The sequence below is a fragment of the Oncorhynchus mykiss genome, chromosome 23 (genome assembly GCF_057628025.1).
Source record: "Oncorhynchus mykiss isolate SJ-2025 chromosome 23, ASM5762802v1, whole genome shotgun sequence".
Lineage (NCBI taxonomy): Eukaryota > Metazoa > Chordata > Actinopteri > Salmoniformes > Salmonidae > Oncorhynchus > Oncorhynchus mykiss.
Window position 1 is genome coordinate 37,114,229 of NC_143044.1, and position 22,596 is coordinate 37,136,824.

Sequence of the window (22,596 nt, forward strand, 5' to 3'; positions counted from 1 at the left end):
CCTGTATATAGTCTCGCTATTGTTGTTTTACTGCTGCTCTTTAATTATTTGTTACTTTTATTTCTTATTCTTATCCGTATTTTTTTAACAGCATTGTTGGTTAGGGGCTCTAAAGTAAGCATTTCACTGTAAGGTCTACCTACACCTGTTGTATTCGGCGCATGTCACTGATAGAATTCGATTTGATTTGGCGGTGTTGCAACATTTATTGGATGCCAACCGCCGTTTAAACCTCATCGAAGAAGAAAGGAACTACACATTTATCGGGACCTCATGTGTTACATTTTAATAGGTCCCACACAGTCTTGTTCGAGAACGCACGCACAGTGGCACAAGTAGTTGTTATTTTCGATCACCTTATTGCATTTCCAGGTGTCTGGTGTGACTGCAGTGGAGAGATATGCAAAAACAAATGTCTGGGGGGAATGGTAACATGTTTATAGTTACGATACTAGTGCTATATCGGACATACTTGCTAACGTTAGATAAATATGTATGGCTAACTTCTTACTATTTCGTACGGGAACTGGACTCGTTTCAGAACGTCTAAAATATGTTTTGCGTGTCCGTTTTTTTGTTGTTATTGCAGATGTGCAACATTTCATGTCCTTCTTTTATTAAATACAGTAAGCAGTTTAAGAAATAAACGTCCTTGAAGTGTTGGCTTGCTAGCTAGCAAACATTCCTTTGCTACTTTGCACAGTCGTTTCACCGCATCTCTAGGCCCGTCCAGAAACAACCATTACTACCTGTCCTCTTTATTGTAGATCCACGCTTTGATCAACTCCCTTAAGTTAATCAAAAGGAAGACTCAATTATTCTAATAAGGGAAACACCTAGGGGTTGTTTCTGGATGAATGATGTTTCTCACACTCACAACATTCTTGACAACGAATCACATAGAATTGGAAAAATAGTTACACAAGCTAGAGTGTTTTGTGATGTGCAATAATAGGTGCATATACATTGATTTGTGAAAAATTAAGTCAACTTCTCTTTTACAGGTATTCCTCTCCACTCTCTGCGCCTTATAGTCCCACCACTGCGGCTGGTCTCAGCTGCCATCTGGCAGACGGTCCAGCAGAGACACGTGATGGATTATGGGATGCTGGATGAGTTTGTTACCATGGTCACAGAGATGGTTCCAGAGCTTCTGAACCTCAGACAGAGGGCCCAACTTATTCTGGGTCTTCGAGCACGGGTGAGATGGAGAGACGGAACTAGTGCTCATCATTATGTGGGGAACAATGGAATATGATCATATTTAGTCATGTTTATTGTCTCAAATACGTATCCTAACTGGTTTGCCCTGGTTTCAGCTGGTCCTGGAGTTGTGTCGCTCCAAGCCGATCACAGACCTCCAGACCATTCAGCCACACCTGGACAGGATACAGACCCTCACACCTCTCTGGGGGACACAGGTGAGCTCCTTAGGGCAGAGACTCTAAATCAGTCAGTAATACACAATATATACAAAGGTATGTGGACACTATTCATGAAAACAAAATCTATTCATAATGGGCTTTTCTTTTTTGAGTGATACACAAAAGTATGTGAACACCCCTTCAAATGAGTGGATTCGGCTATTTCAGCCACACCCGTTGCTGACAGTTGTATAAAATTAAGCACACAAGCATGCAATCTCCAAGACAAACATTGGCAGTAGAATGGCCTTACTGAAGAGCTAAGTGACTTGCAACGTGGCACCGTCATAGGATGCCACCTTTCCAAGAAGTCAGTGTGTCAAATTTCTGCCCTGCTAGAGCTGCCCCGGTCCACTGTAAGTGCTGTTATTGTGAAGTGGAAACATCTAGGAGCAATAACAGCTCAGCTGCGAAGTGGTAGGCCACACAAGCTCACAGAACGGGACCATCGAGTGCTCAAACTGCCTCTGGAAGCAACGTCAGCACAATAATTGTTCGTCGGGAGCTTCATGAAATAGGTTTCCATGGCCGAGCAGCCACACCCAAGCCTAAGATCACCATGCACAATGCCAAGTGTCGGCTGGAGTAGTGTAAAGCTCGCCGCCATTGGACTCTGGAGCAGTGGAAATGCGTTCTTTGGAGTGATGAATCACACATCAATCTGGCAGTCTGACAGACTAATCTGGGTTTGGCGGATACCAGAAGAAAGCTACCTGCCGAATGCATAGTGCCAACTGTAAAGTTGGTGGAGGAGGAATAATGGCCTGGGGCTGTTTTTCATGGTTCGGGCTTGGCCCCTTATTTCCAATGAAGGAAAATTTTAACGCTACAGCAAACAATGACATTCTAGACAATTCGGCGTTTCCAGCTTTGTGGCAACAGTTTTGGGAAGGCCCTTTCCTGTTAACTCATGACAATGCCCCGTGCACAAAGCAAGGTCCACACAGAAATGGTTTGTCGAGATTGGTGTGAAAGAACTTAACTGGCCTGCACAGAGCCCTGACCTCAACTCCATTGAACACCATTGGGATGAAATGAAATGCTGACTGTTAGCCAGGCTTAATAGCCCGACATCACTAATGCTCTTGTGGCTGAATGGAAGCAAGTCCCTGCAGCAATGTTCCAACCTCTAGTGGAAAGCCATCCCAGAAGAGTGGCGGCTGTTATAGCAGCAAAGGGGGGGCCAACTCCATATTAATGCCCAAGATTTTGGAATGAGATGTTCAAAAAGCAGGTGTCCACATACTTTTGGTCATGTAGTGTATTTCTGATAATACATTATGGAGAAAAAAATATGCAGCCTAAATGACAAGCTATCATCTAGATGTCCTGATGAAGGCAACATGTTTATATTCTGTGTTTCAGGCGACTGATGCAGAGGTAGGATTATCTGAATCCAACTTCCTGGGGCTGGTTCAAACCCTTCTAAAAGACCCTGATGAGAGAGAACATTTCTTCCAGGTCAGTCAGTATGTGGGTATGGAATAGCCATGGGTCATTTCCACATCACTGCTGTGTATTTCAACAATTTAAATATTAATCTCTTTTGAGAGGTTTTCATAGCTCATATTTCTTTACTCTGTTTTAGGATGTTTTTCCTGTAGAATTTGGTCCCAGTTATGATGCAGCCATACAGAAACTCATGTGGCAATTTCTTTCGAGACTTGAGAAGCTACTTCCTGTATCAAACTTCCAACAGGTACTAGTAGAAATAAACTAAACTCGTATAGAGGGGTCTTCAACAGGTCGATCGCAACCCACCTATGAGTAGCTTGCCTAACAATTCTGAAAGTACATGCATTTTTCACGTGTTCCACGGCAAACTGACAAACAAAACTCACGAGTAACAGACACCACAAGCTCCTAGCAACTATCTAATCAACGCAACATTAACATTATCCCACCCCTTGTTAGCCACTATTGGCTTAAAAAGCCAAACCTAACACAATATCTTAATTTCCAACAATATTGCTTGTGTGTGGTGCACGCGTTTGTCTATCACTCTGTGTGTAGCCAGTTGACGTGATAACTGTCTTGTGGGTTGATAGAAATACTTTCCCCAAAACCTTCTCAATAAAATGTTAACTGCAATGTAGGCTTACCTGGCAGAAGTATATCATTTGTATCTATTATTTGTTATTTGCACACTTTGCCATGAAATGAGCAGCAGCAGTACAGAACCTTCGCACATTCTTCACTTGCCAGATGCGCAATTAAAGGGGAATTACACTTGAAGAACCAAATTTGTTCGTTTTCTTCCAGACCTAAAAATAAATGGTCTTCTGATGTGATTGAGCCATTGATATGGACTCAGAATATCACATTTAGTTGTTTTTCTATGAACAATTGTAATTTTGAGAGTGAAAAACTAGAAAATCTAAAACCAGGTTTTTTTATTTGAACTGAAAACAATTGGATAAAAATTGCAGGTGGACGTTGTTTATTAACCATTATTTTACCAGGTATATTGACAGAAAACATAGTGTACTACTTACTATCTCTTGTACACTAAGGACCTGGTGAAGAGTTGCGCGGGAGAAGAGAACAATGTTTCTATTCGAAAGCTAGAACAAAACAAGTAGCTTTCGACATGTTTCATTTTTTAAAGGTAGCTCTCGTGCTAGAAAAGGTTAGAGACCACTGATATAGAGGAACCATGGACTGACACTTAGGCATTGTGTGAATTATACCTATATTCCTTCTAACTCTGTATTCCTCGTTGTGTCAGGCTGCCTTGTTGCTCAGCGATGTTCCCTCTGTTCTGGAGGAATGTGTTCAGTCTGTGTCTCACCCTCAGCAGATGAATATCCTGCTTCAGTACCACAGAGACCTTGGCCCGCTGGACAACCATGGTAGGCATCTCACAGAACCCATCATTGTCATGCTTTATATGGTAGATTTGTTTTGACACACCCAATGGCAAATTACGTCTATTGAGCATTACTGGGTTGAGTTTTGGTTCCCTTTCCTTCTTTCACAGACCATCCATCTTCCACCGATGGGGACTGCATTCTCTCAGCTCTCTGTCTTCCTCCCGTGGAACGGGTGGTGATTGCAACAGAGGTGGAGAAAGAAGGAAAAAGTATGGATGTGAAAGAAAGAGAAGAGGGGATGGATAGCAGGTCCGCGGAATGTGAGAAAAACAAAAGATCCTCTGTTAGTGATGAGGATGATGCAGAGTTTGTGGACCCCGAGACAGGCAAGGTGGAACCAAAGTACGAAACGGTGATGGTTATCGGGGAAGACGGGATGGTGCAGCCTTTTGAAGATTTAAGTGTCGGGAAAAAGAGATCTTTCAAAAAGCCTAAAATAAAGACAGACAAAGCCAGTGGAAGTCATGGAGAACAAATGCTTAGCATAATCAACAGCAAGTCTAATGTGATCATATCCTCTGTGCTTTACCAACCCTCAGTGGATCTACAAAGGGTTGACACTACCAACCTAATATTATTACCTTTTATACCAGTAAGAAGAAACAGAGGGCTGAAGATGAAGACATTTCTTACACAAGAACAGAAACAAACCGACACAGAATTTTCTGAAAAATATACATTCAAGCAGTGCCAGATTTGTGAGAAGACTTTCAGTCGAAGTGCAGACATGAAGCGGCACCAGCAAATCCACACAGGGGAGCCTATCCAGAACCCAAAACAGAAAGAGTCAAAAGTGTGCTGCATTTGCGGAAGGATGTTCGCAGACATAGAAAAGCTAGACAGGCATAAGCTGGTGCACAACCCTTTGAAATGCATCATGTGTGAAAACAGCTTCAATGGTGTCAAGCCACTCAAGAAACACTATCTGGATGTCCATAAATTCAGCGGGCCATTCCTCTGCACCTACTGTGAGAAAAGCTACACTGAGTTATCAGATCTTGTCAGACACGAGAGGACTCACACTCTCCCTTACCAGTGTTCCCACTGTCCAAAGAAATTTAAATCGTCAACGACCCTTGCCGAACATGAAAGAATACACACAGGGGAGAAATGCCTTTGCTGGGAGTGTGGAAAAGGCTTTATCAACATAACAACGCTGAGAAACCACATGCTAAATGTTCACAGCAAACCTGAAGATAAACACTCCTGCTCCCAGTGTGACAAATCTTACGGGGAGAAGAGGGCATTGGTAAGTCATGTGAAAATCTGTCATGCTGGGGTGCGTTATCCATGCACATACTGCGGTAAGCTGTTTCTTAGTATGTCCTCATTGACAAGGCATGACCTGATTCACACTCAGGAGAGGCCTTTTAAATGCACAGAGTCTGAGTGCGGGAAAGGTTTCAGATCTCCAAAGGAACTGAGGGTACACATGAGATATCATACTGGAGAGCGGCCATATAAGTGCAAAATATGTGGGAAGGGTTTTACGCAAAATTGTTATATCACTCGACACATGCGAACTCATACGGGGGAGAAGCCGTATCCGTGTTCTGTCTGTGGGAGAAACTTTTCTGACTTAAGGGTACGGAAAAGACACATGATGACTCACACCGGAGAGAAGCCCTACAAATGTTTAAAATGCGAGAAAGCTTTCAGTCGGACAGAACTTTTGAAAGCACATGAGAAGAAAGAACACTGAGCAAATTCAAATCAAGGGATTATTTTTTTTGTGTATAGATGTTCTAGTCTCTGAAGACAGATGGGTTACCTCCCAGAATGTTCTATTGTCATGTGCTCCCAAGGTCTCGGATTTTCAAGACTATATAGATGTTAGTAATGAAAAATGTTGTCCCTGTGTTCTGAACTTATAACACAGTATCCCTGCAATGCTTTTAGGGGCGAGAGTTGGAAATAATGCAAGCTATAAACACTGATGTAACACATCGAATGGTAGTTTAGTCATTGTGTTTGTCGAATGAATATATATATATATATAACTTTTAAAATCACACCCAATAATGTTTATTTTGAAGTTGGTCCATACGAGACCCCTGGGCCATGTTCTCATGCATGAGTTTGATGTTTCAAGTGTAAATAAAAAGCCTTGAATTAGTATGATTTAAATATTTTTTAATAATCATGCTTATAGTAGCTAGCTCATTTGTATATGTATTGTATGTATAATGTGACTAGTGTCTCTGATAGGCTTATTCAGATGTTGGCTGGAATAGACTCAATAAAATAATTGTGTGCTCTAGTTTCCCTACAATAAAGTAACACAATGTGCAGCTCCTGACCAAACTTCTCTGTACTGGCTCTTGCTTAGTGGCTACGCTGAGGAACTGGCTACATATGTTATTTTATAGTGCAATGGGATCTTCACTCTTACAGGTACCTTTCGTCACAGACCGAACAATGAAACATATTTCACCAAAGTATAAATGTGAAGCATCCGGTTGGCTTGTCCACTCACTACCAAATATGAGACACATATTTCCCTCAGATTACACAGACCCACAGAAAACAAATCCAATTTTGATAAACTCCCATATCTATTGGGTGAAATACTACAGTGTGCAATCACAGCAGCAAGATTTGTGACCTGTTGAGAACAAGAAAAGGGCAACCAGTGAAGAACAAACACCATTGTAAATACAACCCATATTGATGTTTATTTATTTTCCCTTTTTTAACTTGAACTATCGTTACAATGCTGCACATCGTTACGATACTGTACAGTGGCAAGAAAAAGTATGTAAACCGATTGGAATTACCTGGATTTCTGCATAAATTGGCCATATCATTTTATCTGATCTTCATCTAAGTCACAACAATAGACAAACACAGTGTGCTTAAACTAATAACACACAAATTATTGTATTTTTCTTGTCTATATTGAATACATAAATTAAACATTCACAATGTAGGTTGGAAAACGTATGTGAACCCATAGGCTAATGACTTCTTCAAACGCTAATTGGAATCAGGAGTCCGCTAACCTGGAGTCCAATCAATGAGACCAGATTGAATATGTTGGTTAGAGCTGCCCTGTCCTATAAAAACACTCACAACATTTTAGTTTGCTATTCACATGCCTCAAACAAAAGAGATCTCAGAAGACTTAAGATTAAGGGTTACAAAAGTATCTCTAAAAGCCTTGATGTTCATCAGTCCACGGTAAGACAAATTGTCTAGACATTTTTATTTCTCAACTAAAGGGGGAAAGTTCAACACTGTTGCTACTCTCCCTAGGTGTGTTCATGGGAGGACACCACGGAAGAAGCCACTGCTGTCCAAAAAAAACATTGCTGCATATCTGAAGTTCGCAAAAGAGCACCTGGATGCGCTACTGGCAAAATATTCTGTGGACAGATGAAACTACAGTTGAGTTGTTTGGAAGGAACACACAACACTGTGTGGAGAAAAAAGGCCCAGCACACCAACATCAACCTCATGCCAACTGTAAAGTCTGAAGGGAGCATCATGGTTTGAGCTGCTTTGCTGCCTCAGGGCCTGGACAGCTTGCTATCATTGAAGGAAGTCTAATCCGCAACTACAGAAAACGTTTGGTTGAGGTTTTTGCTGCCGAAGGAGGGTCAACCAGTTATTAAATCCAAGGGTTCGCATACTTGTTCCCACCCTGCACTGTGAATGTTTACACATTATGTTCAATAAAGACAAACGCATAATTGTTTGTGCGTTATTAGTTTAAACAGACTGTTTGTCAATTGTTGTGACTTCGGTGAAGATCAAATTGTATGACCAATTTATGCATAAATCCAGGTAATTACAAAAGCTTCACATACTTTTTCTTGACATATTATAGACATAATGACATTTGAAATGTCTTTATTCTTTTGGAACTTTTGTGAGCGATGTTTACAGTTCAACAAAAAATTGTCTTTCACTTGCTTAGGCAATGTAAACAAATTGAATTGAAGCCCAGTGCCCAGCAGTGCTGGAAGATGGACGAAATGGCTTTTGGCCGAGATTCTGCTAATTTACTAATCGATGAAACATTTGACCTCCATACAGTTTTCTGTTCCCACAACTATACGTCACGAACAGAGTGGACTACGTTTTCTAGACATTAAGCTTTGTTTAGGAGTGCAAACGCGAATTGAGTTATTGTACACGCGCTCTTCGCAGTACAGGGGTTCCTCTACGGAAATATGCAAATATATGCTATAAAGCGCCAATAGGATTTTGCTAGCTCGTGCTTGACTCTGCCCACCTCCTTACTTGTTCTGCCCACTATGGCAAATGTGTTCCCATTTGAAACGACAGGCTGTGATTTATCTTTAGTTAAAGTTCTTAGCTCTCGCTCTCATATTAAATGTCTTGTTTCTTTTTTTATTTGGGGGTGGGGGGGATTATTTGTGTAATAGTATGGTATACTTACTCCACTGCTGGAGCTAGAAATAAGCATTTCACTCCATCTGCTTTAACATCTGCTCACATGTGTACGCGACAAACTTCGATTTGTGGTGTTACTTCTAAATGGGCCCCCCACAGTCATGTTCGACAACGTACACACAGTGGCACACATCGGCAAAAATAGTTGCCATTTTCGATCACCCGATCAAAGTTACTGGTGACTGCAGTGGAGAGACATGCAAAAACACATGTCTGGGGGGAAAGGTAACATATTTATAGCTATGCATACGATACTAGAGCTAGATAGCCATACCTAGCTATGTCCTAACGTATTGTTTTGTGCGGCAACAGGACTCGTTCCAGAACGTCTAACATATGTTTTGCCGGTCTGTTTTTGTTAGTTATTACAGATGTGCAGCAGCATTTCTGTTCCCCTCTGATTTCATTCCCGCTATTTTATTGAATATGGCAGTTGAAGAAACACACTTCCTAGAACTGTTCCGTTGCTATCTAACAAGCGAATTACATTGTCTTTGCAGTCGTTTCACTGCTTCTCTAAACCCGTCCAGAAACAACTCTTCAAATCAAATTTTATTGGTCACATACACGTGATTAGCAGATGTTATTGCGGGTGTAGCGAAATGCTTGTGCTTCTAGCTCCAACAGTGCAGTAATATCTAACAAATTACTCAACATATACACACAAATCTAAGTAGGAATGAATTAAGACGATATACATATGGACGAGCTATGTCAGAGCGGAACAAAGATACAATAGAATACAGTATATACATGCACTACCGGTCAAAAGTTTTAGAACGCATACTCATTCAAGGGTTTTTCTTTATTTTTACTATTTTCTACATTGTAGAATAATAGTGAAGACAAACTATAAAATAACACATATGGAATCAGTGTAAAAAAAAACATTTTTTTCAACAAATCAAAATATATTTTACATTTCAGATTCTTCAAATAACCACCCTTTGCCTTGATGACAGCTTTGCACACTTTTGGCATTCTCTCAACCAGCTTCATGAGGTAGTCACCTGGAATGCATTTAAATTAACAGGTGTGCCTTAAGTTAATTTGTGGAATTGATTACCGTCTCAATGCGTTTGAGCCAATCAGTTGTGTTGTGACAAGGTAGGGGTGGTATACAGAAAATAGCCCTATTTGGTAAAATACCAAGTCCATGTTATGTAAAGAACAGCTCAAATAAGCAAAGAGAAACTGCAATCCGTCATTACTTTAAGACACGAAGGTCAGTCAATGTGGAACATTTCATGAACTTTGAAAGCTTCTTGAAGTGCAGTCGCAAAAACCATCAAGCACTATGATGAAACTGGCTCTCATGAGGACCGCCACAGGAATGGAAGACCCAGAGTTACCTCTGCTGCAGAGGATAAGTTCATTAAAGTTACCAGCCTCAGAAAGTGCAGCCCAAATAAATGCTTCACAGAGTTCAAGAAACAGACACATCTCAACATCAACTGATGACCTGGCCTCCACCATCCCCCGACCTCAACCAAATTGAGATGGTTTGGGATGTGTCAGACCGCAGAGTGAAGGAAAAGCAGCCAACAAGTGCTCAGCATATGTGGGAACTCCTTCAAGACTGTTGGAATAGCATTCCAGGTGAAGCTGGTTGAGAGAATGCCAAGAGTGTGCGAAACTGTCATCAAGGTTAGGGTGCATTTTTTCAACTTTTTGATAAAAAGCGTGCAAAATTTCAACGTCCTGCTACTCATTCCAGGAATATAGCATATGCATATGATTAGTATGTGTGGATAGAAAACACTCTGAAGTTTATAAAACTGGTTAAATCATGTCTGTGACTATAACAGGTGTTGCAGGCAAAACCCCAAGGAAAAACTGTTCAGAAAAAAACAAAATATCTCTGCCGGTTCCCTGTATTGTCTATGTCAAGGGAAAATAGATAGCGCCCAGTTTACAGTTCCTACAGCTTCCACACGATGTCGCCAGTCTTGGGAATTGGGTTGAAGTTAATCCTTGGTGAAATGAAGAATAGGCACTTCCTGTCAGAGGGTACACTCTGGATAGTTATGAAAGAGAGAAAATCGTCCATGTTTTGTTGACTTGCTGCTATTGAATACAGATCGCCCCGTAATCAATTTGATCGATTATTAACGTTTACAAATACCTAAAGTTGGATTACAAAAGTAGTTTGAAGTATTTTGCCAAAGTTTCTAGGCAACTTTTTACATTTTTTGTAATGACGTTGCGTTTTGGAAAGCTGTTTTTTTCTGGATCAGACGGGCTTTATAAATGGACATTTTGGGTATACATGGACAGATTTAATCGAAAAAAATAAACAATTGTGATGTTTGAGACATATTGGAGTGCCAACAAAGAAGCTCGTCAAAGGTAATGCATGTTTTATATTTTATTTCAGCGTTTTGTGTAGCGCCTGCTACGCTAATTATTTTGTTTACGTCTCGGTCATGTGTTTCGGGGGGGGGGGGTGCATGCTATCAGATAATAGCTTATCATGCTTTCGCCGAAAAGCATTTTTAAAATCTGACATGTTGGCTGGATTCCCAACGAGTGTAGCTTTAATTGAGTACCCTGCATGTGTGATTTAATGAAAGTTTGAGTTTTATCGAGTACTATTTGAATTTGGCGCTACGCATTTCCCCAGGCTATTGGCTAGGAGAGATGCTAGCGTCTCAGTGGCCGTAAGAGGTTAACACTTTTTTGGTTGCTACATGATTCCATATGTGTTATTTCATCGTTTTGATATATTCACTATTATTCTACAATGTAGAAAATAGTAAAAAATAAAGGAAAAACCGTTGACTGAGGTGTTCTAAAACTTTTGATCAGTAGTGTATGAGATGAGTAATGCAAGTTATGTAAACATTATTATAAAGTGAATGAGATACTTGCTTGGGCCAAGAAACAAGAATCACAGTATAGAAAACAGTATGAATAATGCCAGATATGTAAACATTAAGTGGTGTATGAGATGAGTAATGCAAGTTATGTAAACATTATTATAAAGTGAACGAGATACTTGCTTGGGCCAAGAAACAAGAATCACAGTATAGAAAACAGTATGAATAATGCCAGATATGTAAACATTAAGTGACTATTCTACCATAGAATACAATACAGTTGAAGTCGGAAGTTTACATACACTTAGGTTGGAGTCATTAAAACTTGTTTTTCAACCACTCCACACATTTCTTGTTAACAAACTAGTTAACTAGTTTTGACAAGTTAGTTAGGACATCTACTTTGTGCATGACACAAGTAATTCTTCCAACAATTGTTACAGACAGATTATTTAATTTATAATCACAGTATATACATGGGCCAGAAGTTTACATACACTAAGTTTTTTTTTTTTTTGTGAATTTTTACCCCTTTTTCGTGGTCTCCAATTGTTGCAGAAGCTACTATCTTGTCTCATCGCTACAACTCCCGTACGGGCTCGGGAGAGACGAATGTTGAATGTCATGTGTCCTCCGATACACAACCCAACCAAGCCGCACTGCTTCTTCTTCACTGCGACGCTAGGCCAATTGTGCGTCGCCCCACGGGCCTCCCGGTCGCGGCCGACAGAGCCTGGGCGCGAACATAGGGACTCTGATGGCACAGCTGGCGCTGCAGTACAGCACCCTTAACCACTGCGCCACCCGGGAGGCCTACATACACTAAGTTGACTGTGCCTTTAAACAGCTTGCAAAATTCCAGAAAATTATGTCATGGCTTTACAAGCTTCTGTTAGGCTAATTGACACCATTTGAGTCAATTGGAGGTGTACCTGTGGATATATTTCAAAGCCTACCTTCAAACTCAGTGCCTCTTTGCTTGACATCATGGGAAAATCAAAAGAAATCAGCCAAGACCTCAGAAATAAATTGTAGACCTCCACAAGTCTGGTTCATCCTTGGGAGCAATTTCCGAACACCTGAAGGTACCATGTTCATCTGTACAAACAATAGTACGCAAGTATAAACACCATGGGACCACGCAGCCATCATACCGCTCAGGAAGGAGACGTGTTCTGTCTCCTAGAGATTAACATACTTTAGTGTGAAAAGTACAAATCAATCCCAGAACAACAGCAAAGGACCTTGTGAAGATGCTGGAAGAAACAGGTACAAAAGTATCTATATCCACAGTAAAACGAGTTCTGTAACAACATAACCTGAAAGGCCGCTCAGCAAGGAAGAAGCCACTGCTCAAAAACCGCCATAAAAAAGCCAGACTACAGTTTACAACTGCACATGGGGACAAAGGTCGTACCTTTTTTACAGAAATGTCCTCTGGTCTGATGAAACAGAAGTAGAACTATTTGGCCATATTGACCATTGTTATGTTTGGAGGTAAACGGGGGAGGCTTGCAAGCCGAAGAACACCATCCCAACCGTGAAGCACGGGGGTGGCAGCATCATGTTGTGGGGGTGCTTTGCTGCAGGAGGGACTGGTGCACTTCACAAAATAGATGACATCATGAGGCAGGAAAAGTATGTGGATATATTGAAGCAACATCTCAAGACATCAATTAGGAAGTTAAAGCTTGGTCGCAAATGGGTTTTCCAAATGAACAATGACCCCAAGCATACTTCCAAAGTTGTGTAAAAATGGCTTAAGGACAACAACGTCAAGGTATTGGAGTTGCCATCACAAAGCCCTGACCTCAATCCCATAGAAAATTTGTTGGCAGAACTGAAAAAGCGTGAGCGAGCAAGGAGGCCTACATACCTGACTCAGTTACACCAGCTCTGTCAGAGGAATGGGCCAAAATTCACCCAACTTATTGTGGGAAGCTTGTGGAAGGCTACCCAAAACGTTGGACCCAAGTTAAACAATTTAAAGGCAATGCTACCAAATACTAATTGAGTGTATGTAAACTTCTGACCCACTGGGAATGTGATGAAATAAATAAAAGCTGAAATAAATCATTCTCTCTACTATTATTCTGACATTTCACATTCTTAAAGTATTTGGTGATCCTAACTGACCTAAAGGTAATTTTTACTAGAATTAAATGTCACGAATTGTGAAAAACTGAGTTTTAATATTTTTGGCTAAGGTGTATGTAAACTTCTGACTTCAACTGTACATATGAGATGAGTAATGTCAGATATGTAAACATTATTAAAGTGGCTAGTGTGCCATTCCTTAAAGTGGGCAGACTGCACCACCCTTTGTAGAGTCTTGCGGTTGTGGGTGGTGCAGTTGGCGTACCAGGCGCTGATGCAGCCCGACAGGATGCTTTCAATTGTGCATCTGTAAAAGTTTGAGGGTTTTAGGTGACAAGCCAAATTTCTTTAGCCTCCTAAGGTTGAAGAAGCTCTATTGCGCTTTCTTCACCACACTGTCTGTGTGGGTGGTCCATTTCAGTTTGTCAGTGATGTGTACGCCAAGGAACTACCTGTCCTCTTTATTGTAGATCCATGATTTGATCAACTCCTCTAACTTAATCAAAAGGAAGGCTCAATGATTCCAAGCAGGGAAAGGGCTAGGTGTTGTTTCTGGATGGATGAGGCATTTCTCTCTCTCACACTCACACCCCATTCTTGAAAATGAAACAAATAGTAACACAGTATTAATAGTAAACTGGTTAAAAAAAAAGTTGTTCATCACATTAGAGTTTGATGTGCATTAAGAGGTGCTTATAAATTGATTTGTGAACAACTAAGTCAATATCTCTGTTTCAGGTCCCTCTCTTCCTCTCCCCTCTCTGCGCCTCATGGTTCCACCATTGCGGCTGGTCTCAGCAGCCATCTGGCAAACGGTCCAGCAGAGACACGTGATGGATTATGGGATGCTGGAAGAGTTTGTTACCATGATCACAGAGATGGTTCCAGAGCTTCTGAACCTCAGACAGAGGGCCCAACTTATTCTGGGTCTTCGAGCACGGGTGAGATGGAGAGACGGAACTAGTGCTCATCATTATGTGGGGAACGATGGCTTATGATCATATTTAGTCATGTTTGTGTCAAATAAGTCTCCTGACTGGTTTGCTCTGCTTTCAGCTGGTCCTGGAGTTGTGTTGCTCCAAGCCCGTCACAGACCTCCAGACCATTCAGCCACACCTGGACAGGATACAGACCCTCACACCTTTCTGGGGGACACAGGTGAGGTTCAAAGGGCATATAGGCTCAGCTAACGTTTACGTAAGTCAATCAGTCAGTCAGTCCTAGACATAACTCTGTTATGATAATGATCATCATAACAAAAGTGTTTTCTTTCTTGCAGACTGATGATGGAGATTTATCAGACTCCAACTTTCTGGGTCTGATTCAAACCCTGCTAAAAGACCCAGATGAGATGGAACACTTCTTTCAGGTCAGTGTGGCTGTGTGTGTGTACTAGTACAGAAGTGCAGTCTCACAGTCCATCTTATTCAGTGGTCACCAAACTTTCTGCGTTAAGATCACTTTCTGAGTCAAAATGCAAGCTGAGATCTACCGCTCAGATAAAAAAATTAAAAAAAACATTACTTAAAAAGCGTAAGCCGATGGACTCCCGGGTGGCGCAGAGTCTCTATGCCACTAGAGACTCTGGGTTCGAGCCCAGGCTCTGTCGCAACCGGCCGCGACCGGGTGGTCCATGGGGCGACGCACAATTGGCCTAGCTTCGTCCGGGTTAGGGAGGGTTTGGACGGTAGGGATATCCTTGTCTCATCGCGCACTAGGGGCGCGACACATTGGTGCGGCTGGCTTCCGGGTTGGATGCGCGCTGTGTTAAGAAGCAGTGCGGCTTGGTTGGGTTGTGCTTCGGAGGACGCATGACTCTCGACCTTCGTCTCTCCGGAGCCCGTAAGGGAGTTGTAGCGATGAGACAAGATAGTAACTACTAAAAACAATTGGATACTATGAAATTGGGGCGAAAAAAGGGGGTAAAATTTAAAAATGTAAAAAAACCGTAAGCCTATGCAACAACCTCTTTGGGCTAGGGGGCAGTATTTTCACGTCCGGATGAAAAGCGTGCCCAAAGTAAACTGCCTGCTACTCAGGCCCAGAAGCTAGGGTATGCATATAATTAGTAGATTTGGATTGAAAACACTCTGAAGTTTCTAAAACTGTTTGAACGATGTCTATAACAGAACTGATTTGGCAGGTGAAACCCCGAGCACAATCCATCCAGGGAAAATTATTTTTGAGGTCAATGTGTTTTTCATTAGGTTTCTATGGGAAACCCTTTTTTTTGTTTTTTTGTAATAGTATTTTTATTGGAATTTCACAATTTTCACCCATATTAAGAGATACAACAACAGAGACAAAAACTTACACATACCTGCATATACAGTGCCTTGCGAAAGTATTCGGCCCCCTTGAACTTTGCGACCTTTTGCCACCCTTCAGGCTTCAAACATAAAGATATAAAACTGTATTTTTTTGTGAAGAATCAACAACAAGTGGGACACAATCATGAAGTGGAACGACATTTATTGGATATTTCAAACTTTTTTAACAAATCAAAAACTGAAAAATTGGGCGTGCAAAATTATTCAGCCCCTTTACTTTCAGTGCAGCAAACTCTCTCCAGAAGTTCAGTGAGGATCTCTGAATGATCCAATGTTGACCTAAATGACTAATGATGATAAATACAATCCACCTGTGTGTAAGCAAGTCTCCGTATAAATGCACCTGCACTGTGATCGTCTCAGAGGTCCGTTAAAAGCGCAGAGAGCACCATGAAGAACAAGGAACACACCAGGCAGGTCCGAGATACTGTTGTGAAGAAGTTTAAAGCCGGATTTGGATACAAAAAGATTTCCCAAGCTTTAAACATCCCAAGGAGCACTGTGCAAGCGATAATATTGAAATGGAAGGAGTATCAGACCACTGCAAATCTACCAAGACCTGGCCGTCCCTCTAAACTTTCAGCTCATACAAGGAGAAGACTGATCAGAGATGCAGCCAAGAGGCCCATGATCACTCTGGATGAACTGCAGAGATCTACAGCTGAGGTGGGAGACTCTGTCCATAGGACAACAATCAGTCGTATATTGCACAAATCTGGCCTTTATGGAAGAGTGGCAAGAAGAAAGCCATTTCTTAAAGATATCCATAAAAAGTGTTGTTTAAAGTTTGCCACAAGCCACCTGGGAGACACACCAAACATGTGGAAGAAGGTGCTCTGGTCAGATGAAACCAAAATTGAACTTTTTGGCAACAATGCAAAACGTTATGTTTGGCGTAAAAGCAACACAGCTGAACACACCATCCCCACTGTCAAACATGGTGGTGGCAGCATCATGGTTTGGGCCTGCTTTTCTTCAGCAGGGACAGGGAAGATGGTTACAATTGATGGGAAGATGGATGGAGCCAAATACAGGACCATTCTGGAAGAACCTGATGGAGTCTGCAAAAGACCTGAGACTGGGACGGAGATTTGTCTTCCAACAAGACAATGATCCAAAACATAAAGCAAAATCTACAATGGAATGGTTCAAAAATAAACATATCCAGGTGTTAGAATGGCCAAGTCAAAGTCCAGACCTGAATCCAATCGAGAATCTGTGGAAAGAACTGAAAACTTCTGTTCACAAATGCTCTCCATCCAACCTCACTGAGCTCGAGCTGTTTTGCAAGGAGGAATGGGAAAAATGTCAGTCTCTCGATGTGCAAAACTGATAGAGACATACCCCAAGCGACTTACAGCTGTAATCGCAGCAAAAGGTGGCGCTACAAAGTATTAACTTAAGGGGGCTGAATAATTTTGCACGCCCAATTTTTCAGTTTTTGATTTGTTAAAAAAGTTTGAAATATCCAATAAATGTCGTTCCACTTCATGATTGTGTCCCACTTGTTGTTGATTCTTCACAAAAAAATACAGTTTTATATCTTTATGTTTGAAGCCTGAAATGTGGCAAAAGGTCGCAAAGTTCAAGGGGGCCGAATACTTTCGCAAGGCACTGTAACTGAAACTTGAACTTACTCATAAAAACAGCAGCTCTTTGTTGTATTCGTTGAGTATTTCTCAAGTCATGGTTTTAAACGTTTTTAAATCTCACTGTCACGAATATCACCGAAGGTGGCTCCCCTTCCCGTTCGGGTGGCGCCGATCCCTTTTTCCCCTTTTCGTTTGGTTTTGTCTAATTGGTTTCACCTGTTCCTTGTTGGGGTTATTTAAGTTATATTAGCCCGCCTGTGTTTGTGCGGGCTTGTTTGCTGTTATGTCAAGAGGTGTTCCTGTTTATTGTTGGGATTGTTTGTGCGCTATTTCTGTACGTATGTTAAAGCGTTTTCCCGAACCCATCACTCTTCCAGCGTTACACTCACAGTATTAACTTGCTGATCCACCTCTACACAGACGGCACCATTCTGTATACTTCTGGCCCTTCTTTGGACACTGTGTTAACTAACCTCCAGATTAGAGGTCGACCGATTATGATTTTTCAACGCCGATGCCGATTATTGGAGGACCAAAAAAAGCCGATACCGATTAATCGGACAATTTATTTTATTTTATTTGTAATAATGACAATTACAACATTACTGAATGAACACTTATTTTAACTTAATATAATACATCAATAAACATCTATTTAGTCTCAAATAAATAATGAAACATGTTCAATTTGGTTTAAATAATGCAAAAACAAAGTGTTAGAGACGAAAGTAAAAGTGCAATATGTGCCATGTAAAAAAGCTAACGTTTAAGTTCCTTGCTCAGAACATGAGAACTTATGAAAGCTGGTGGTTCCTTTTAACATGAGACTTCAATGTAAGAGGTTTTTCGTTGTAGTTAATATAGTATTTATAGGACTAATTCTCTCTATACCATTTGTATTCCATATACCTTTGACTATCGGATGTTCTTAGAGGCACTTTAGTATTGCCAGTGTAACAGTATAGCTTCCGTCCCTCTCCTCGCTGCTACCTGGGCTCGAACCAGGAACACATCGACAACAGCCACCCTCGAAGCAGTGTTACCCATGCAGAACAAGGGGAACAACCACTCCAAGTCTCAGAGCGAGTGACGTTTGAAACGCTATTAGCGCGCACCCCGCTAACTAGCTAGCCATTTCACATCGGTTACACCAGCCAAATCTCGGGAGTTGATAGGCTTGAAGTCATAAACAGCGCAATGCTTGAAGCACAGTGAAGAGCTGCTGGCAAAACGCATGAAAGTGCTGTTTGAATGAATGAGCCTTTGGTCATTAATATGTTTGACTATCATTTCGAAAACAGTTCCGTATTTTTTCAAACAGGTGGCATCCCTAAGTCTAAATATTCCTGTTGCATTGTACAACCTTCAATGTTATGTCATAAATACTTAGAATTACTTAGAATTCTGGCAAATTTGTTCGCAACGAGCCAGGCGGCCCAAATTGTTGCATATACCCTGACTCTGAGTACAAGTGACAAGTGACACAATTTCACCTGGTTAATATTGCCTGCTAACCTGGATTTCTTTTAGCTAAATATGCAGGTTTAAAAAGACATACTTCTGTGTATTGATTTTAAGAAAGGCATTGATGTTTATGGTTAGGTATATGTTGGAGCAACGACAGACATTTTTCACGAAATCACACCGCATCGGACACGCTAGATAAACTAGTAATATCATCAACCATGTGTGGTTAACTAGTGATTATGATTGATTTATTGTTTTTTATAAGATACGTTTAATGCTAGCTAGCAACTTACCTTGGCTTCTTACTGCATTCACGTAACAGGTAGGCTCCTCGTGGAGTGCAATGAGAGGCAGGTGGTTAGAGCGTTGGACTAGTTAACCATAAGGTTGCAAGATTGAATCCCCGAGCTGACAAGGTAAAAATCTGTCGTTCTGCCCCTGAACAAGGCAGTTAAACCACCGTTCCTAGGCCGTCATTGAAAATAAGAATTTGTTCTTAACTGACTTGCCTAGTTAAATAAAGGTGTAAAAAAATATTATTTTTTAAATAGGCCAAATCGGTGTCCAAAAATACAGATTTCCGATTGTTATGAAAAATTGAGATCATTCCGATTAATCGGTCGACCTCTACTCCAGATGAGCTTCAATGCCATACAACTCTCCTTCCGTGGCCTCCAACTGCTCTTAAATGCAAGTAAAACTAAATGCATGCCCTGAAACTGCCCGCACCTGCCCGCCCGTCCAGCAGTTCTGACTTAGAATATGTGGACAACTACAAATACCTAGGTGTCTGGTTAGACTGTAAACTCTCCTTCCAGACTCACATTAAGCATCTCCAATCCAAAATTAAATCTAGAATCGGCTTCCTATTTCGCAACAAAGCATCCTTCACTCATGCTGCCAAACATACCTTCGTAAAACTCTCCACCCTACCGATCCTCGACTTCGACGATGTCATTTACAAAATAGCCTCCAACACTCTACTCAACAAATTGAATGCAGTCTATCACAGTGCCATCCTTTGTCACCAAAGCCCCATATACTACCCACCACTGCGACCTGTATGCTCTCGTTGGCTGGCCCTCGCTTCATACTCGTCGCCAAACCCACTGGCTCCAGGTCATCTATAAGTCTCTGCTAGGTAAAGCCCCACCTTATCTCAGCTCACTGGTCACCATAGCAGCACCCACCCAGAGCACGTGCTCCAGCAGGTATATCTCACTGGTTACCCCCAAAGCCAATTCCTCCTCTGGCCGCTTTCCTTCCAGCGTCTATGGTGTGAATAACCTGTGGAGACACGTTGATCTGAGCTATCTGATTGGCCAGCGGTAGGCCTATAGGTGCACCAGATTTGCTGTAGTATGTATAGTTCTACCTTCAGACTAATGAAATGGTTCAAAAAGGGAACACTTTACCTACCCGGCGCTAGGGCTGCTGTATCAAGTGCACCTACCGTCAACAACTCAAGGCTTTATCGTTGTTGTTTTTTTACAGAAATGTTTGGTGATTGACTAAGAATGCCTTTGAGATTGACCAGTCGCTATCGACCGGTTAGTGAACATTGATCTTATTTATAAACAATGCTGACCAATGTTGACCTTTTTCCAAGGTCTCCTTTTATTCTGCTTCCATGTGAGTTGCAGATTACACTTTTTCTTATACCAAATGTGTTTTTATTTTATACTCATTTCATATTCTCTATTAGGATGTTTTTCCTGTGGAATTTGGTCCCAAGTATGATGCCGCAATAGAGAAACTTATGTGTCAGTTTCTTTCAAGACTTGAGAAGCTACTTCCAGTATCAAATTTTCAACAGGTACTGAAATTAGAATAATACCTTAATCAATTCAGTGAAGGATCACTATTCACAAAGTTTCGTATAGTATCTTTTGAATCATCCCTAAACCCTATCTATTTTCCTTCTGTGACAGGCTGCATTCCTGCTCAGTGATGTCCCCTCTGTTCTGGAGGAATGTGTTGAGTCCATGTCTCACCCTCAGCAGCTGAAAACCCTGCTTCAGTACCACAGAGATCTCGGCCAGCTGGACAACCATGGTAAGCATCTCTCACCGGACCCATGTAGATGCTAGCTTTTCTTCAGTAGAGGACATTAAAATGTATTCTTTATTTAACCATTGTCTTTAATTTATCCTCATCCTTCTCTAGATACTCCGTCTTCTACTGTTGGGGACTGCATTCTCTCAGCTCTCTGTCTCCCTCCTGTAGAAAGGGTGATTGCAACAGAACAAACAGAATCAGAAACACCTGAATCATCCTTAAATGTCTTCATGGATACATTCACCAACGAGTTGGATGTGGACACTGCAACACTGACAGAGTACACAGAGATAGAACCGGGGGCAAGTATGAATGTAGTAGAAAGAGAAGAGAGGGTGGAATGTGAGAGAAACAACAAACTATCTATAGAGTTTGCTGACCCTGTGGACCATGACGACATGGAGGTTCATGCCGGTAATGAAGAAGAGAAGATTGTGGGGATTGGACCAGTAAAAGATGAGACGGAAGATATTGTTGAAGAGGTGGACTCCAGGTATGAAACAGTGATGGTTATTGGGGCAGATGGGGTGGCGCAGACTTATGAAGATTTAAATCAAATCAAATCAAATCAAATCAAATGTTATTTGTCACATACACATGGTTAGCAGATGTTAATGCGAGTGTAGCGAAATGCTTGTGCTTCTAGTTCCGACAATGCAGTAATAACCAACAAGTAATCTAACTAACAATTCCAAAACTACTGTCTTGTACACAGTGTAAGGGGATAAAGAATATGTACATAAGGATATATGAATGAGTGATGGTACAGAGCAGCATAGGCAAGATACAGTAGATGGTATCGAGTACAGTATATACATATGAGATGAGTATGTAAACAAAGTGGCATAGTTAAAGTGGCTAGTGATACATGTATTACATAAGGATACAGTCGATGATATAGAGTACAGTATATACGTATGCATATGAGGTGAATAATGTAGGGTAAGTAGCATTATATAAGGTAGCATTGTTTAAAGTGGCTAGTGATATATTTACATCATTTCCCATCAATTCCCATTATTAAAGTGGCTGGAGTTGAGTCAGTGTCAGTGTGTTGGCAGCAGCCACTCAATGTTAGTGGTGGCTGTTTAACAGTCTGATGGCCTTGAGATAGAAGCTGTTTTTCAGTCTCTCGGTCCCAGCTTTGATGCACCTGTACTGACCTCGCCTTCTGGATGATAGCGGGGTGAACAGGCAGTGGCTCGGGTGGTTGATGTCCTTGATGATCTTTATGGCCTTCCTGTGACATCGGGTGGTGTAGGTGTCCTGGAGGGCAGGTAGTTTGCCCCCGGTGATGCGTTGTGCAGACCTCACCACCCTCTGGAGAGCCTTACGGTTGAGGGCGGAGCAGTTGCCGTACCAGGCGGTGATACAGCCCGCCAGGATGCTCTCGATTGTGCATCTGTAGAAGTTTGTGAGTGCTTTTGGTGACAAGCCGAATTTCTTCAGCCTCCTGAGGTTGAAGAGGCGCTGCTGCGCCTTCTTCACAATGCTGTCTGTGTGAGTGGACCAATTCA

At 41.5% G+C, this 22,596-nt stretch overlaps 2 protein-coding genes across 5 annotated transcripts; both read left to right on the forward strand.

Annotated features, from left to right (window-relative positions):
- Nucleotides 1–254: 254 nt before the first annotated feature.
- LOC110502848 (TERF1-interacting nuclear factor 2) lies at nt 255–6,601 on the forward strand. Of its 4 annotated transcripts, none has more exons than XM_090217397.1 (7): nt 255–428; nt 1,005–1,201; nt 1,320–1,421; nt 2,790–2,885; nt 3,013–3,123; nt 4,222–4,276; nt 4,405–6,601. In XM_090217397.1, the coding sequence occupies exons 1-7, from the start codon at nt 401–403 to the stop codon at nt 5,997–5,999; spliced, it is 2,184 nt and encodes a 727-aa protein (XP_090073523.1). In that variant the 5' UTR covers nt 255–400; the 3' UTR covers nt 6,000–6,601. The 4 variants fall into 4 exon arrangements, with proteins under 4 accessions (XP_090073523.1, XP_021436857.2, XP_090073522.1 ...); XM_021581182.3 differs by having other exon boundaries at nt 277–428; nt 4,153–4,276; XM_090217396.1 differs by having other exon boundaries at nt 277–428; nt 4,225–4,276.
- A 2,213-nt stretch (nt 6,602–8,814) lies between these two features.
- Nucleotides 8,815–21,684, forward strand: LOC110503123 (uncharacterized). Its single transcript, XM_036960571.2, has 7 exons — nt 8,815–8,941; nt 14,371–14,573; nt 14,689–14,790; nt 14,912–15,001; nt 20,727–20,837; nt 20,953–21,076; nt 21,188–21,684. Exons 1-7 carry the CDS (start codon nt 8,914–8,916, stop codon nt 21,682–21,684), a joined length of 1,155 nt encoding a protein of 384 aa, XP_036816466.1. The 5' UTR covers nt 8,815–8,913.
- The last annotated feature ends 912 nt before the right edge of the window (nt 21,685–22,596 follow it).